This window comes from Spinacia oleracea, chromosome 4 (genome assembly GCF_020520425.1).
Source record: "Spinacia oleracea cultivar Varoflay chromosome 4, BTI_SOV_V1, whole genome shotgun sequence".
In the NCBI taxonomy this organism is placed as follows: domain Eukaryota; kingdom Viridiplantae; phylum Streptophyta; class Magnoliopsida; order Caryophyllales; family Amaranthaceae; genus Spinacia; species Spinacia oleracea.
In genome coordinates, this window is record NC_079490.1 from 177,032,165 (window position 1) to 177,047,329 (window position 15,165).

General features: G+C 36.9%; 1 protein-coding gene across 1 annotated transcript; it reads right to left on the reverse strand.

The window, feature by feature from the left end:
- Window positions 1-4,197: 4,197 nt before the first annotated feature.
- Window positions 4,198-8,414, reverse strand: LOC110788186 (lysine histidine transporter-like 8). The gene is made up of 5 exons (XM_021992819.2): window positions 7,853-8,414; window positions 6,991-7,127; window positions 6,421-6,848; window positions 5,046-5,177; window positions 4,198-4,922 (listed from the first exon to the last, which is right to left on the reverse strand). Exons 1-5 carry the CDS (start codon window positions 8,356-8,358, stop codon window positions 4,434-4,436), a joined length of 1,692 nt encoding a protein of 563 aa, XP_021848511.1. The 5' UTR covers window positions 8,359-8,414; the 3' UTR covers window positions 4,198-4,433.
- Between the last annotated feature and the right edge of the window lie 6,751 nt (window positions 8,415-15,165).

The window sequence follows — 15,165 nt, forward strand, 5'->3', positions numbered from 1 at the left end:
CTTTCCAACGACAGGTCACACGTCAGTATAGACATTGTAGAACAAGAGTTATGACATAAACAAGGTGGTTCGACTATCCGATTCGCCCACAGCCCACGACGATGGCCCAACTCTTCTCCTTGGGCGCGAATACCAGCGACCGACCAGCGGGCCCGCTGGTTTCTCCGCCCAACTGACTTCCGCTAGGAATCGTGTGCGACTGTGCGTTCGTTTCGTGGTCGTTCAGTTAAATCGTATAATTATTATTATTTTCCTTTGTGTTTAGAATTTAGGAAGCACCTAAATACCTCAAGGGAATTAATTTATTTCCCTTATGCTTTTATTTTTCCTAATGTTTTAATTCAGCTAGAACTCTTTTTCACGTTATTCTTTTCTATTCTCTCTTTTCCATTGTTGAACCCTATCTTTTCAATTTTCAATTCATCATTCTAGAGGTAATTCAAGAACTGTTTTTGCTTTAATTTATTATTATTGTTTTCGTTCCTTAGTTTAATTTTTCCTTTGATTATGAAATTCATGCTTATTATTTCTATCATGTTTGTTAATTCAATTATGAGCGAGTAGTCGTTTTCTAGGGCTAAGTAAGGGAAGCCATGTTTATACCATGATTGTTATGCATTAAAGTTTGCAAATTTCTAGATTTATGTTTGAGTAGTTCCAATTGATTTGTTCTTAATTGTTGATTCATGTAATTGCCCAATATCGTGGATTGATTATTTAGCTAATAGGAATTAGAATTGAAAGATCATATTCTTAGAGGCTTGGTGCAATTGGCAATTCTGATTATGCTAGCGACCGTACTGCATATGTTGGATTGAAAGTGTTAAGACCCGACCGTAGGATTAACATGTACTTTAATTACTCGGCTTAGTTTATTAATTTCTGGATTGATTTGTGCTATTGGATTGGTATAAGCATGGTGAACTGAACAGATGCCCTAGACCTTTAACTCATTGTCAAATTCAACATTTATATCATTGCTTTAGTTTCTTTAGTTTATAAACCAAAATCAACTTTCGTTTATTGAAATAGTTTACAATAATTGGGCAAAAACTAATAGAATTTGTCTCCATGTGGGATCGACCCGTATTTGCTAAGTATCTGCTAACAACAGACGTCGTGCACTTGCGGTATCACTTTTTAACTCATCAAGTATATCAAACATTCTGTATACCCTCTTTTATATCGCTGTGATTTACAACCTTCATTGACGAGGGGGTCTATAGATCTGTTGCAGCCGTGACAAATATGATTTTCGTCTGATTCGTCTGATTTGTAGTCGAAAGATTGACATCCTCTTCGATCCCGCATAAATCTTTACCAAAGAAACAATCTAAACTAAACTAAACACACAAAAATTAACTAAAAATAAACCCACCATAGGGGTACTTACTACACTGAAACAATCAAACCCACCATAGGGGTACTTACTACACTGAAACTATGTAGTTTTATTGAGATCTAACGCAAAAAACACAACAAAATTGAAAGAGAAGGGGCAGAAATAACCAAATTTCAGAAGAAAATTGGCTATTTCCGCCCTAGAAAACCATAATTTTTGTAAACCCTAAAAAGAGAGAGAAAATAGGGAGAGAGGGGAGAAGCTACTAGGATACCCGCAATTTCTATAACTCGTTGCATTGATTCTCCTCATTCATTTACGCTGCCAATTTAATTGATTTTATTTTATTAACTCCTTAATCCTCTCTTCTCCCCCATTTAATCTTTGAACGGTTTTCAACCAAATTACTATGTAATTGATTCATTAATTAAGTGGATGAATTTGAAAAGGTAGAATTTTATGGGATATTTAAGTTCAAATTCTCTTTCGTGCGAACATCCGGTTCTCCTGCAGGTACTTTCTTTCTTTATTTTTATTTTTTGGGTAATTGCTGAAATTAGGCATAATGTCGATCTAATAGTTGGAAATTTCAATTACATTCTTGCAATTTAGAAGTAAAAAATAATCTAGAAATTCAAATTGGTTAACCAAGATTACAAAGAAATCAGGAAATCTAATGAAGCAACTTAACCAAGAACACAAAACACCCAAAAATTCAAACTATTGAACCAACCAAGAACACATACACCCAGAAATTCAAACTAACATCCAGATTTAAGAATCAAAACATATGAAAAACAAATGCCCATTAAAACCACAGGCGCAGAATCCAGATCAAAAATGTAAACATAAAGATAACTTAACAAAAAAAACATGGTAATCAGTCAATAACCGACTTACCGCAATTGGATATTAATCAATCTTTATAAGATTTCCAAATCCAATCGATTGCCGTCAATTGGTTTTGCTATGAAATCCTCTGTATTATTGGAAGACTTTATTATGGGCAGCTTCACGATCGGGCAAAAGAGAGCAACAACATTACAATGGCGATCAGAAAAGCCACAAATGACATAGAAGAAGATAATGGAAAGAAAAATAGAAGTAGTAGAGAATGAACGTAACTCACTGAAAGGGAAGACGGAAAATGCAAGGCAAAAAGAGCCTGCCATAGAAAAGCAGAGAAGATACCAAGACAATAAAAACCAAATGCGAGGGGAAATGAAGAAGGGAGCCTGGGAAAAGGGAGAAGGTGCAGGGGCAAAACAGCACTTACACTGTCTGTAAAGTACCCGACAAAAAATAATGAGCATGAAATTGAGGGCTGAACCGTAATTACACTACTATGTAAATAGTAAATGAAACCCCTCTCTTTTTTAAGTGTTAGGATTAGAAAAATTTATTTATGTTACACAAAAATAAAAATAAAAAAATTTATCTGATTAAATACAATATGTACCATATCATCAGCCCGTGTCTCGCACGGGTCAGAAAACTAGTTATAACTAGTTTAATACCCGTGCAACGCACGATTATTACTAGTCCGTAAATATTTTTATGTAATACTTTTAATAATTTAATAATTATTTACAGAGAAGTTTATAAAATAAAATATATTTCGTAAATGAGTTTATCAACACCAATTGATTTAATTTTCCCTAAATAAATAAATTTTAAAAAATTTATGTTTTGTTCAGACATTTTAACCCACAAATAAGTTTATTTAAGTGAAAATAAGTTTTTTTTTTCCAGATAAAATAAATTCAAATAATATAAGTCCAGACAAAATAAGTCGAATAAAACAGAACCTTAAGTTAACTAAATTTATCTAAACTTATATTCCTTTAAATAGGTGTACTCATATTTATTTTCAATATAACGTAACAATTTACCAATATATTTTTTCTTTCAATTCTTTATTAAAAGTTTCTCATATTTACTCTATTCGCAACTTTTTTTTTTCCCTTTTTCACCCCTATTCCAGCTTATTTCTTACTTAAATTATTAATTTCATTACGTAATTTTGTTGAAGATACCACACATTCATTTTTCGTAAGACAAAAGGATTTTATGTCATTATTAAATTAATATAATACAAAGATATGAGAGATATGAGCTACAATGAACTTTCAACAATAAAGATTGATAGCTCGAATTATTTTTTCTCCTTTTAATATACACTTTTTAAGTTAACAAATAAAAAAAAAAAACCTAAAGACTCATCAGGAAATGACACGTGTCATTTCTGGTGTTTCTTTTAATATATAGTTATTGATGATTAATAAAAAAAAAAAGAGAAATAAATTTTGGAAATGAGTAATTGACCGACCATTTTATCTAATTCTAAATTTTATTGTGAACACGTTTTTTGTGCGAGTGATGTGAGAAGTTGTTACGGCGATTCCTATTTTCTATTTAGAGTGTTAAATTTTAAAAATACGGTCCCTAAGAGTTTTATTGGAAAAGATATTAGTATAAAAGAAAATTTCAAAGAGTACGTCAATCAAAAAAGAGTTTATAATAGTTTGGTGTTTTTGCAATCAATGTTTCTTAGGCAGAAAAGCATGTAAACAGTTCTTGGAGTTGTTGTCATATTCAATTATTTTCTCTTTCATAATCTTGATAAAACCCTAATTAGTACTACGCAGTTGCAAACTTTTATCAAAACAGATCAAGTTGTTTCAATCTTGAAATTACTCAATGCTTTTCATTTTTACCTAAAAAGGTAAAACAATAAAACTTGTGTCGATTCTGAATAACAAACTAATGAAAATTAACATGGGTAGAATGTGACAAATAGAAAAATAATACCTTAGATGGTAACATGACACGAGTAGTTTATTTAAAATAATCAATAAAATTAAAACGAACTTACTGTTTCAACCTTGAAATTACGTACATATGCTTTGGATACAAACTCTAATTATCAATATTCAACAACAAACTAATTCACATAGTTACGTTGCAATTCTTGCAAACCCAACATCATTTGACCATTTCGTACCTTTGTTTTTTCTCCCTCACCTAACTACCAAACCTACAAAAATATTATACATACACAAACTTATTGATGCATATGTATTTTGTAATATTAGTGAGGCTTGAAAAAGTGAAACTCAACCCCATTAGCAATAACAACATAGATGCCAGCAGCAATCATCAACACACTAAGGACCATCCCTAGGACCCCTAATCCCCAATTAAGGAACCACATTGGACCATAAGTTTTAGGCTTCTTCAAAACTATCCAAATAAAACAAGGATAGGCTAAGGTTAAGGGCAAAGCAATCCCCCCAATTAGACCGGCAAAGCTTGCAACGAAGGGGAATGCAACCGCGAAAAAGAAGCATAGGAACCCACATAGTGCTCTGAATATTGCTCGTAACCACCACGGGCATGGCTTCTTCTTCCTCATTGTGTACTTTGATTCAATGTCATCAAACATCGGCATGCCATAGATTTGGAATGCGGTTAGGGCGTTAACAATCACGAATAAGGCTGTTAGCCCTAGGATGAACTGGGATGTGTCACGCCCATGGAATTGGTACAAGGCTGTTAGCATGCCCCCATCTTGTGGTATCTACGTAAATTCAACAAAAATATAATATAAAAAAAAAAAAAAATTAGTACAACGTACATTTTATTTATAACATGAAAACATATGAATATTTGTTAAAAATAATCATTAAAGATAAATAATCACCTTGTTTCCATAAGCCCAAAAGCCCCCAATTGCAAGAGGGTACAAGCACATTGCAATAAGAACATAGGAGGATTGTACACCCTTCCACATAGGTACCCTTGACGGATTTTTCTCGCTTGAAGGCATTGTTGCCTGCAATAATAATAATAATAGATTTATATTATTATAATTAAACAAGATAATATGATAAGAATTGGTTATCTGTTACTTCACATTAAAGTTGTCTGCATATTTCTTTTCTGACTATTGCCGAGAAATGATTTTGGAAATGGGAAGTATATTGAGTATACGACTCTGCATGAATTCAATTAAGGCTCCGTTTGGTAGGGCGTAAAACGTTTTCAACGTAAAATGATTTTCCATGGAAAATAATTTTCAAGGGAAAACACAATTTCAGACTAATTTTCCTTTGTTTGGTAACTTAAAGGAAAATGAGAGAAAATTGTGAAGATTGAGGGGAAGAAAGAAGAGGGGGTAGGGAGGAAATTAAGAAGGAAAAGTGGTTTCCCTCCCTTTCAAATGGAAAAGGGTTTTCCACATTTGAGGGAGTCATGTAAAATTGTTTTACATCCCTTACCTAACCAAACAACGTAAAATGATTGAAAAGGGAAAAATCGTTTTCCATGAAAACGTTTTACGCCATACCAAAAGGAGCCTAAGTACCATAGTGTGACATAAGGTGTGCAACTGAATATTTGATGGTGATACACTAACTAACAACTTGATGTATATGTGTTTATGTGATAGAATCATTTGACTTAGCCCACGAAGATTAAAACAATGGTTGCTGTAAATTAAATAGCGTTGAAAAATGACATAATTGAAAAAAACGGACTCTTTTGGAGACTGTATTTCTTCATTTCATACGCTCACCAACTTAGTATAATACACTAAAAGTCAAATTTTAAGTCATTTTTAATACTCTAAGATAAGAAATCTAAAGCAGCCAACAAGGGAGGGTACCTACCACCACGTACCTTTGTACCAACCACCTACAGACCTACTAAGATTTTTCCTATATTTCTAATGGGCATTTAATACCTTATAAAATGATTATGATTTTAAATTAAATTTCCAAATATGTCAAAGTCAATAAAGAGGACGGTTCATTTTTGGATATAGTTGGCAACTTACACACAACAATATCTTCAACTTGGAAAAAATAACTGAGTAGATATTAATTTCACTAGCAACCTAACTACTTGTATCGGCATAACGAAAGGAAATGGTAGATACCAACTAGGTTAAAGTATAAGGTAATTCTAATGATTTTGTCCACTAACATTTCTAAATGATTAAAGTTAATTTAATTAGAGAATAATATATAAACAATATGTACATTATTGATGATATCATAAAAAGAAATAGTACGTACCTGAATTTCGAGTATGAGATTGTGGCCTCTAAAAGCAAATGCAATAATTCCAAGCGCGTTAAGGACACTAAATATATTCTTAATGACGGATGAAGATCGGACCGGCTCATAGGAAACGCCGGGCAGAGTATGCTTAGCAACGGAAACGGCCCATATTATGGTGATATATGCGACGGCAGTGATGGCGCCGATCAAAGAGACACCGGCAATTGAGTTCATGTTTGGTAGTTGAGATAACACCACAGCAGCACAAGTAAAAACCAAGTACCACTCCGTTAAGGTTAATGGCTTGGCAGTGCAATTTTCTCCACATACAATTTGGAAGAATATTTTGCACGTGGATCCCGCTATACTAATCAGAAGTACGCACGTGCCGGCTGATAAGTACATGTATGGGAACATTGCCATTAGCTTCCCCGCTTTTTCACCTGCCAACCAATAATATCCGAGTTAATTAATTAGATATCAACTAATGACATTATTATCATAAAAACGTTTAATCACGTAAAGTTGAGTTCAATTAGTTGAGGTTGTTGTTGATGAATGATGATCATTGATCAGCGTACGTACCAAAAGCTGCAATACATAGAGTAAAGTAACGGCTATAACGGACACCGTTTTCGGTTGATTCATGGAGTTGAACTAATAGATAGAGGGTGTAGAGCTGCCATACGAAGGCTAACGTTAAACAGATGATTCCCCATGTCCTGCAACGTACACCAAGTTTAATCTTAATTAGACTAGCTCAATCAAAATATATATCAGTAATTCAGTATGTTCAATTGTAATTAACTCCGAATAGAGGTAGTAAACGTTCATACATACAATGATATGATTGGTACTTAATTACCGTTAAAATTTCTTTATATATCAATCACGTAACGTATAAAGTTAAGTTGTCAACCTACCATAAATTGCATTCATTTGAAAAGGAAAAGTCAAAGTATTCTGCCTAACGATCCAAAAAGCAAAGTAACGTACCTAATTCATTCTATCATGGAATGTTTCCAATACACAAATGACAATATAAATTACAAATGGGGTGGAGGGATTCGAACCTGAGACCTATTGTGCACAGGTCACAGGCTCTCAGTCTTAACCACTGGGCCAAGACATCATTGGTTATACACATTTTATGTATAGTCACTGGTCATATACCCAATGAATAAAGTCTTATTGGGAGGGGACTGGAATCTATCCACTCAGAACTCGCCCCGAATCCGAATTAACCCTAAGGTTGAACCGGATAGTACACTAAAAAAAATGAATAAAGTGTTATCCTAGTGGTTAGATTGAGAAAATAGGTTACTTTAACATCCATCATCAACTAGCTAGCTAGGTTGATTGGTGCATCTATTTACGTATACAATTAGCACGATGAAATAACCATAAAACTAAAAATGTGTAAGGATAAGGAATAATTGAAACTTACCAACCCAAGACGGTGAAAGCAACAGGAAGAACAAGAGCCTGAATACCAATCCCAGAACAAAGAGTATGAAAGGCAGCATAAAACGCATTCCCATTCCTAGACTCTGTAATAGGAAGCCATGCATCTTGAGGGTCAAGCTTAGTCATGCTAATCGCTTTCCTAATTGGGCTAGCCAAAGGTGTTATAAAAGGTGTAATAACCCTCCTAATTGGGCTAGCCAAAGGTGTTATAGCCCTCCTAAGTGGACTAGCCAATGGACTTATGAACTGGACCGGTGTCCTAGGCCTCGACCCTTTAGGGGTTTTATTAGGCCCACTAAGCCCATTTATAGGCTCGACGTTCTCGTTAAACGAGAGGAGGGGTGACCGCGAGAGAGACGGGGAATGAAATTGTGATGGCGGGGCGGTTATTGGTGGTGTCATTGGTGTGACCGTGCCGGATCTCGGGGTGGCTGTACCTGATCTAGGTGTTATAGGGGCTGAATATATCTCTTTTGCTTCACCCATTTTTTTTAATTTTTGGTTGGGTTGTTAAATGTTTAGAGTTGAGGAGTGTGTGCACGAGTATATATATACACATACATACAAGTAATTCAATTAAGAGATCGAGTGGATGAGTAGGTGTAATAGTTAAGTTACTCAACATTCCCCCGTTCTTTCTAAATGGGGTTTGGTGTGAGGATAAAGTTGAGATTATTTTGTAATTATATTATCAAGTTGATGTTATTTTATTAGTTTTTTGGTGTTTCTGGGATGATTCGGTTTACGTTAATGGGAACAGCTAGCCTGTTTAATTTATGGACCACACCATGTATGACCATGTTGACTATCTATGTTGATTATTCTTTGGTTGTTGAAATTGAAACCCATTTGTAAAATCAAGCATTTTAATTATGTAATATTTTACCTAAACTGAAATTATAGGCTGCTACAAAGGTAGTATTTGTTGCATCAAGAGTTTTTTCAAAAAAATACAAGTTTATTAAAAACAGACGAGGGAGAGAAGTTCACCAACAGAGTTCAAAGTAAGGTTCTACTCTAAAATCAATTGACAATAGAAAATGTAGCTCACTTGAATAAGTAAAATGAAAACTTTTTGCTTTATCTTTCTATGAGGGATACACAATACTCACACTTATTACACCTAATAATGTCAATTTAATTTATATTTTTAAAGTATCAACATTTTTTTAATGGTTTTTGATTATTGATAATTAAAGATATTAATGGTTAATATTATGAATCGACAAACGTGATCAAAGAAATGACAGTGTCTAGCTAGCTAAGGGGGGTGTTTGGCATATGGATTTTGTCTAGCTGAGTGGAGCAAGTAAAGTTTTCTTTTGGCAATTTGTTAGTACACTAATATGTACGTAGAAGATGTTTTGACCAGCAAGATCGAGGATTACCACAAAAAGTCAAACATCCATAGAAAATAACTACCCCTCCGTAGCAAGAAGTGTCCATCTAATTAGAAGTATTGAATTTGGTGTCACCTCGGCTCATCAGTGCAACCAACATCCAAATATCATTAATCTTTGATGAAGACAAACCAACATTCGACAAATGGAGAACCAATGCAAGAAAACGCAATTACGTACACATGCATGTTTCCATAACGTTTTTAATCACAAGAACCCAATGACTTCGGATGCAAGTGTGTAACTTCCTCCGTATAAAGTTACTCCCTCCATCCCTTAATACTCGCACCGGTTTGACCGGTGTGGAGTTTAAGACATTTGAATTGACTTATTAATTTAATAGGTGTTAGTTGATAGTGGGGTATTTTTTAATATAGTTAGTAGGAAATGTGTAAGGATTGGGAAGTGGTGAGAAGGAAGTACAAATACATATCAGATATGTATGGGGAAATACATATTAGAACAAAAGACAAAATAGAAAAAAGGACAAAAAAATAAATTAAATGGTACTTTTCTAAACACAAATGGTACTTTTTTTACATGAATGGTACTTCCTTTTTTGTCTTTTAGCTATTTGTCTTTTAGTTGATATGTGTGTTTCCACACATATCAGATATGCGAAAAAACGAACCCGAGTGGTGAGTGGGGGGTGTGAATTTTTAAATGATTATTTATAGGGAGTAGGGGTGTATGTGGGGTAATAGGTAAGTTTGAGAAATAATATAATAAATATTTCTATTTATAGAAGCGGTGCAAGTATTAAGGGACGGCTAGAAAAGGAAAGCGGTGCGAGTATTAAGGGACGGAGGGAGTATAAACGTAGGTGTAAACAATGTTGCAGAAGATTGTAGGACGATAACAAACACAAACATACATTGGTAAAAGTTTGTACACTATTTTATGCATGCTGCGAATCATTATTAGGAATATTTGTCAGATAGAACCTTTTAAAACACAAAAATTGTGAGAAATGATCTTTTAAAAAAAATGCAAAAGAAGGCCCAATTAGGATTTTCGTTGTGAATCAGGACCAAATGTGATTTTCCGATAGTCAACGACTTCTTTCCGGCGGTGACCGCCACGTGACACGCACGTGTTTAATTTTTTAACCATTGTTTTTTTAAAAGACTTCCCTCCAATTTTAGTCACATTCATCCTAACCTTTTTCTCAGTCACATTCATCCTGAATAATAGAGTCAGCAAAAAAATTAAGCTAAAGAACCCTAATTTCAAGATTCCAAAAATTGGAGAAATGAGAGCAAAAACATTGGGGCTTTTAGTATTACCTCGTACGAAAAAGGACCGAAAAGGGATTGAGTTGTGCGAATTGGATTGATTTCAACTGAGGAGAAGCAATTCGTGGTTGGAAGGAAGAAGAAAATGGGGGGAAGAGCAGCAGAGCAGGAGAGAGAAAGTCGATTTTTTTTTAACTTTAATAAGTTAGTTGGGGTGGGGAAAAATTGGAGGGATTTCTTTTTAAAAAAATGTTAAAAAATGAAACACGTGCGTGTCACGTGGCGGTCAACGCCGGAAAGAAGTCGTTGACTACCGGAAATCACATTTGGTCCTGATTCACAATAAAAAAACTCAAATGGGTCTTCTTTACAACTTTTTTTTTAAAAGGTCATTTCTCACAATTTTTGTGTTTTAAAAGGTCATTTTTAACAAATTTTCCTTATTATTATATTCCGTACAAGCTTGTCTTTTCTGGCTTATTAGAAATTTTATATACGGAGTAGTCTTCTTTTCTTTCATTTTGGGCAAACAAGATTGTTTAATTATGAATATTGTAGGTAAACCTAATTTTATTAATTATGAACATTTAGCAGGGAATCTAATCACATACATACAACTTTATAAAATTAATTTGATCTTAAAATGTATTGGTAATAGTTGGAGTAGTCCAGCCGCTCCAGTGCTCCACCAAACTACACTCTTCATTAGTCAAAACCTCTTTCATTCTTTAGTGTGAGACAAACTCAGACTGGGAGGCAAACAAGTAAGCCGTCTCTAGCCTTTCCCACCTCATTATCCTGGTTATGATCATTCTATCATGGAACATAAGAGGACTGGGGGCAAGAATAAAAAGGAGTGCCCTCCGAAAACTCATCAACCTCCACAACCCACACTTTGTCTGCAGACAGGAGACAAAAATGGAATCTTTTCAACCCAGGACCATTCATTCCTTCTGGAAAGAAACCAATGTTGAGTACATGGTCAGCCCCTCTCATGGAAACTCAGGTGGTATCATCACATTATGGAGTAAAGACTTCTTCACTCTATCCTCATCAATCTCGAATAGACATTGGATCGCTCTCATGGGCTTTATCCCCGCAACCAACCTACACTGTGCAATAGTAAATGTGTATAACCCTTGCTCGATGAAGGGTAGAAGGCAAACCTGGGCATCCATCTCTCAATTCTGGAATGAAGCAAAAATTCCCTGTATAATAATAGGGGAGTTCAATGAGGTCCTCTCTCCCACTGACAGAGGCAGCAACCTTATCACAGCTGGCGCAACCGACTTCCAAAATTTCTTGTAGGCAGTGCAATTGATAGAAATCTCTCCCCCCCATGGTAAGTTCACCTGGTTTCTTGGACAATCTAAAAGTAACCTTGACCGTATGTTCGTCAACCCTGAAATCTTGGCCGTCTTCCCGTCACTAAAAACCTCACTCTTAAAACGAACCCTGTCAAACCACTGTCCTCTCCTAGCCCACACCAACTTCAAAAATTGGGGCCCAAAACCTTTCAGGTTCCTCAATTGTTGGCTGACCCACCCGGAATGTCTAAAACTCATCAAAGAATCTTGGCGAGAGGCAAGCCCCCTGCCTATAGCAGAAAAATTCAAGGTCGTCAAATCCCGACTTAAAAAATGGAACTCTGATGTCTTTGGGCAAATTGATGCAAATATCACCTCTCTGGAAGAAAAAATTCAGTTGTTTGATAATATTGCAAACAGAAGAATGTTGTGTCAAGAGGAGCTTGATGATCGAAGACTGGCCCAACTTGACCTCTGGCAGTGGATGAAAAGAAAAGAGTCCTACTGGGCTCAAAACTCAAGAATAAAATGGCTGAAAGAGGGCGACAAAAACACAAAATTCTTCCACACTGTTGCAACAATAAGGCAACGGAAAAAGAATTTAGAGCACATAAAAGTGGGCGAAGCCACCTTAGAAAACCCTGATGATATCAAAAAAGAAGCCTCAAAATTTTTCAAACACATCTTCAGTGAAGAATACAAAACCCGACCCCAATTCAATGGGCTTAACTTCAAGAAATTAAGTCTGGATCAAGCAGCAAAACTCACAGAGCCTTTTTCCCACGAAGAGATTGATGAGGCAGTAACATCGTGCGACAGCTCAAAGGCGCCCGAGCCTGATGGCTTTAATTTCAAATTCATTAAAAGTGTCTGGGAAGTGATAAAGGTAGACATATACGAGATTGTTCATGAATTTTGGGCCTCCCCAAAGCTACCCAAAGGATGCAACAATACCTTCATTGCCTTGATTCCAAAAATAGAAAACCCGAATGAGTTTAAAGACTTTAGGCCCATAAGCATGGTGGGTTGTATCTACAGAATCATATCAAAACTCCTTGCTCGCCGACTGCAGCGGGTAATTCACTCACTCATCAGCCCACACCAAACCTCATTCATTAAAGGCCGCCAAATCCTAGATGGTGCCTTGATTGCGGGTGAACTGATAGACTCATGCAAGCGCCGCAAAACCAGTGCTGCAATCCTCAAACTGGACTTCCACAAAGCCTTTGATAATGTCTCATGGGATTTCCTAGACTGGGCCTTGGGACAAATGCACTTCCCTATACAATGGAGATAGTGGATACGGGAGTGTATAATGACTGCCTCAGCTTCAATATTAGTCAACGGCTCACCTTCTCTGCACCGCGGTCTCCGACAAGGTGACCCACTCTCACCTTTTCTTTTTGACATAGTTGTTGAATGCTTAAATCTCCTCATCGTAAAGGCCACAACCTTAAACCTATGGGAAGGAATTGAGATCAGTCCGGGTGGCCCAAAAGTCACCCATTTACAATATGCAGATGACACGGTAATCTTTTGCCGGCCGAATCTGGATCACCTCCTAACATCAAGATGACACTTATATTATTCCACCTATCTTCGGGGCTCCAAGTCAACTTCCACAAAAGCTCAATCATGGGCTTAAACACTGGCGAGCAATGGCTTGAAAGGGCGGCAACATCCCTACTATGCAAGTGTGGATCACTCCCCTTCCAATACCCGGGTCTCCCAATTGGAGGCAACTCCTCAAGGATCGCTCTATGGAACCCCATCATTGACAGAGTTAGAAAAAAGTTAGCTTCCTGGAAGGGAAACCTATTATCAATTGATGGTTGTGAAACTCTGATAAAATCATGCATCTCAAGTCTACCACTCTACTATATGTCCTTGTTCCCAATCCCGAAAGGAGTCCTTGAAAGCCTCTCAAAACTCCAACGTCAGTTCATGTGGAGCGGCAACATGGGAAAAAAAAACCCCTGCCTCTTGTAAAGCGGAGCCTGATTGAACGCCCCAAATTCCTTGGCGGGCTGGGCTTGGGAAATCTCCATAACAAAAATATGGCTCTTCTGTTTAAATGGTTGTGGCGGTTCTTTTGTGAACCAAATGCTTTATGGCGGTAGACAATCTCCCTCAAATATGGATACGGACCTTGTACCACGATGGTTGATGTCCATACTCCCCACCATGGAGGCCCATGGAGGGCAATTATTTCAGCCTTGATGAAAAACAAGCCAGCTCTTGACCTGATCAGGTCGAACGTAAGGAAAAAAGTTGGAGATGGGTCAAATACCCTATTTTGGCACGACAATTGGATTGGGGAAACACCCCTAAAACTCACATGTCCTCGCTTGTTTCGGCTCTCCGCTGCCCCTGACTCCTCCATCTCATCTCACGACTTCTGGGATGGCCAAACATGGAGGTGGAGCCTCCAATGGAAAAGATCATTAAGACCACAAGACATCATCGAAAGAGAATGCCTACAGTTGATCCTCAACTGTGCCATTCTCTCACCTTCTGGAACTGATCAACTCATCTGGACCCCCAACAAGAAAGGTGAGTTTTCAGTCAAATCGTTCAGTTCAGAACTAGCAAAAACTTCCACCCAGGAACAGGTCGATGTCATAGGGGGTTTATGGAAGGGCCTGGTCCCTCATAGGATTGAACTCTTCACTTGGTTTGCGCTGCTCGGTAAACTCAACACCAAGGCAAAACTCACCCACATGGGAATTATTGAGGCTACTGACACCAGTTGCTTGTTATGCTCCACTGAAACTGAATGTACCCAACACCTTTTCCTCCAATGCACCTACTCAAGGCAAATCTGGAACTGGTGGTTAGACTTATGGGGCGTAAAATGGGCTCTACCACACACCATTAGAGATCTTTATGACCAGTGGAGTTTCCCGAAAGGGGGTGGCTTCTTTAAAAAAGTATGGGCTGCTTCTTTCTTTGTAATCTGCTGGACAATATGGAAAGAAAGAAATCTCAGAATATTCGAAAGCAAAGCAGCCACACTAGACACAATCCAAAGCCTTATACTTGCAAGAATCTCTTGGTGGATTAAAGGGTGGGGCGACCCGTTCCCGTACAGTCAAGACGAGATACTAAGAAACCCATCATGCCTACTATGGAACTGTTCCCCCAAAAAACCGAAACTGGCAAATTTGGAAACTGGTGGAATCTGGATTCCTCCCCCCATTGGCTGGCAAAAATGGAACGTGGATGCCTCTGTTAACCTCGACAACTCGAGGGCTTCGATCGGTGGTGTTCTGAGAAACTCAAAGGGGGAATTTGTCTGCATGTTCTCAAGCCCAATCCCCTTAATGGAGATAAATCATGATGAAGTCTTAG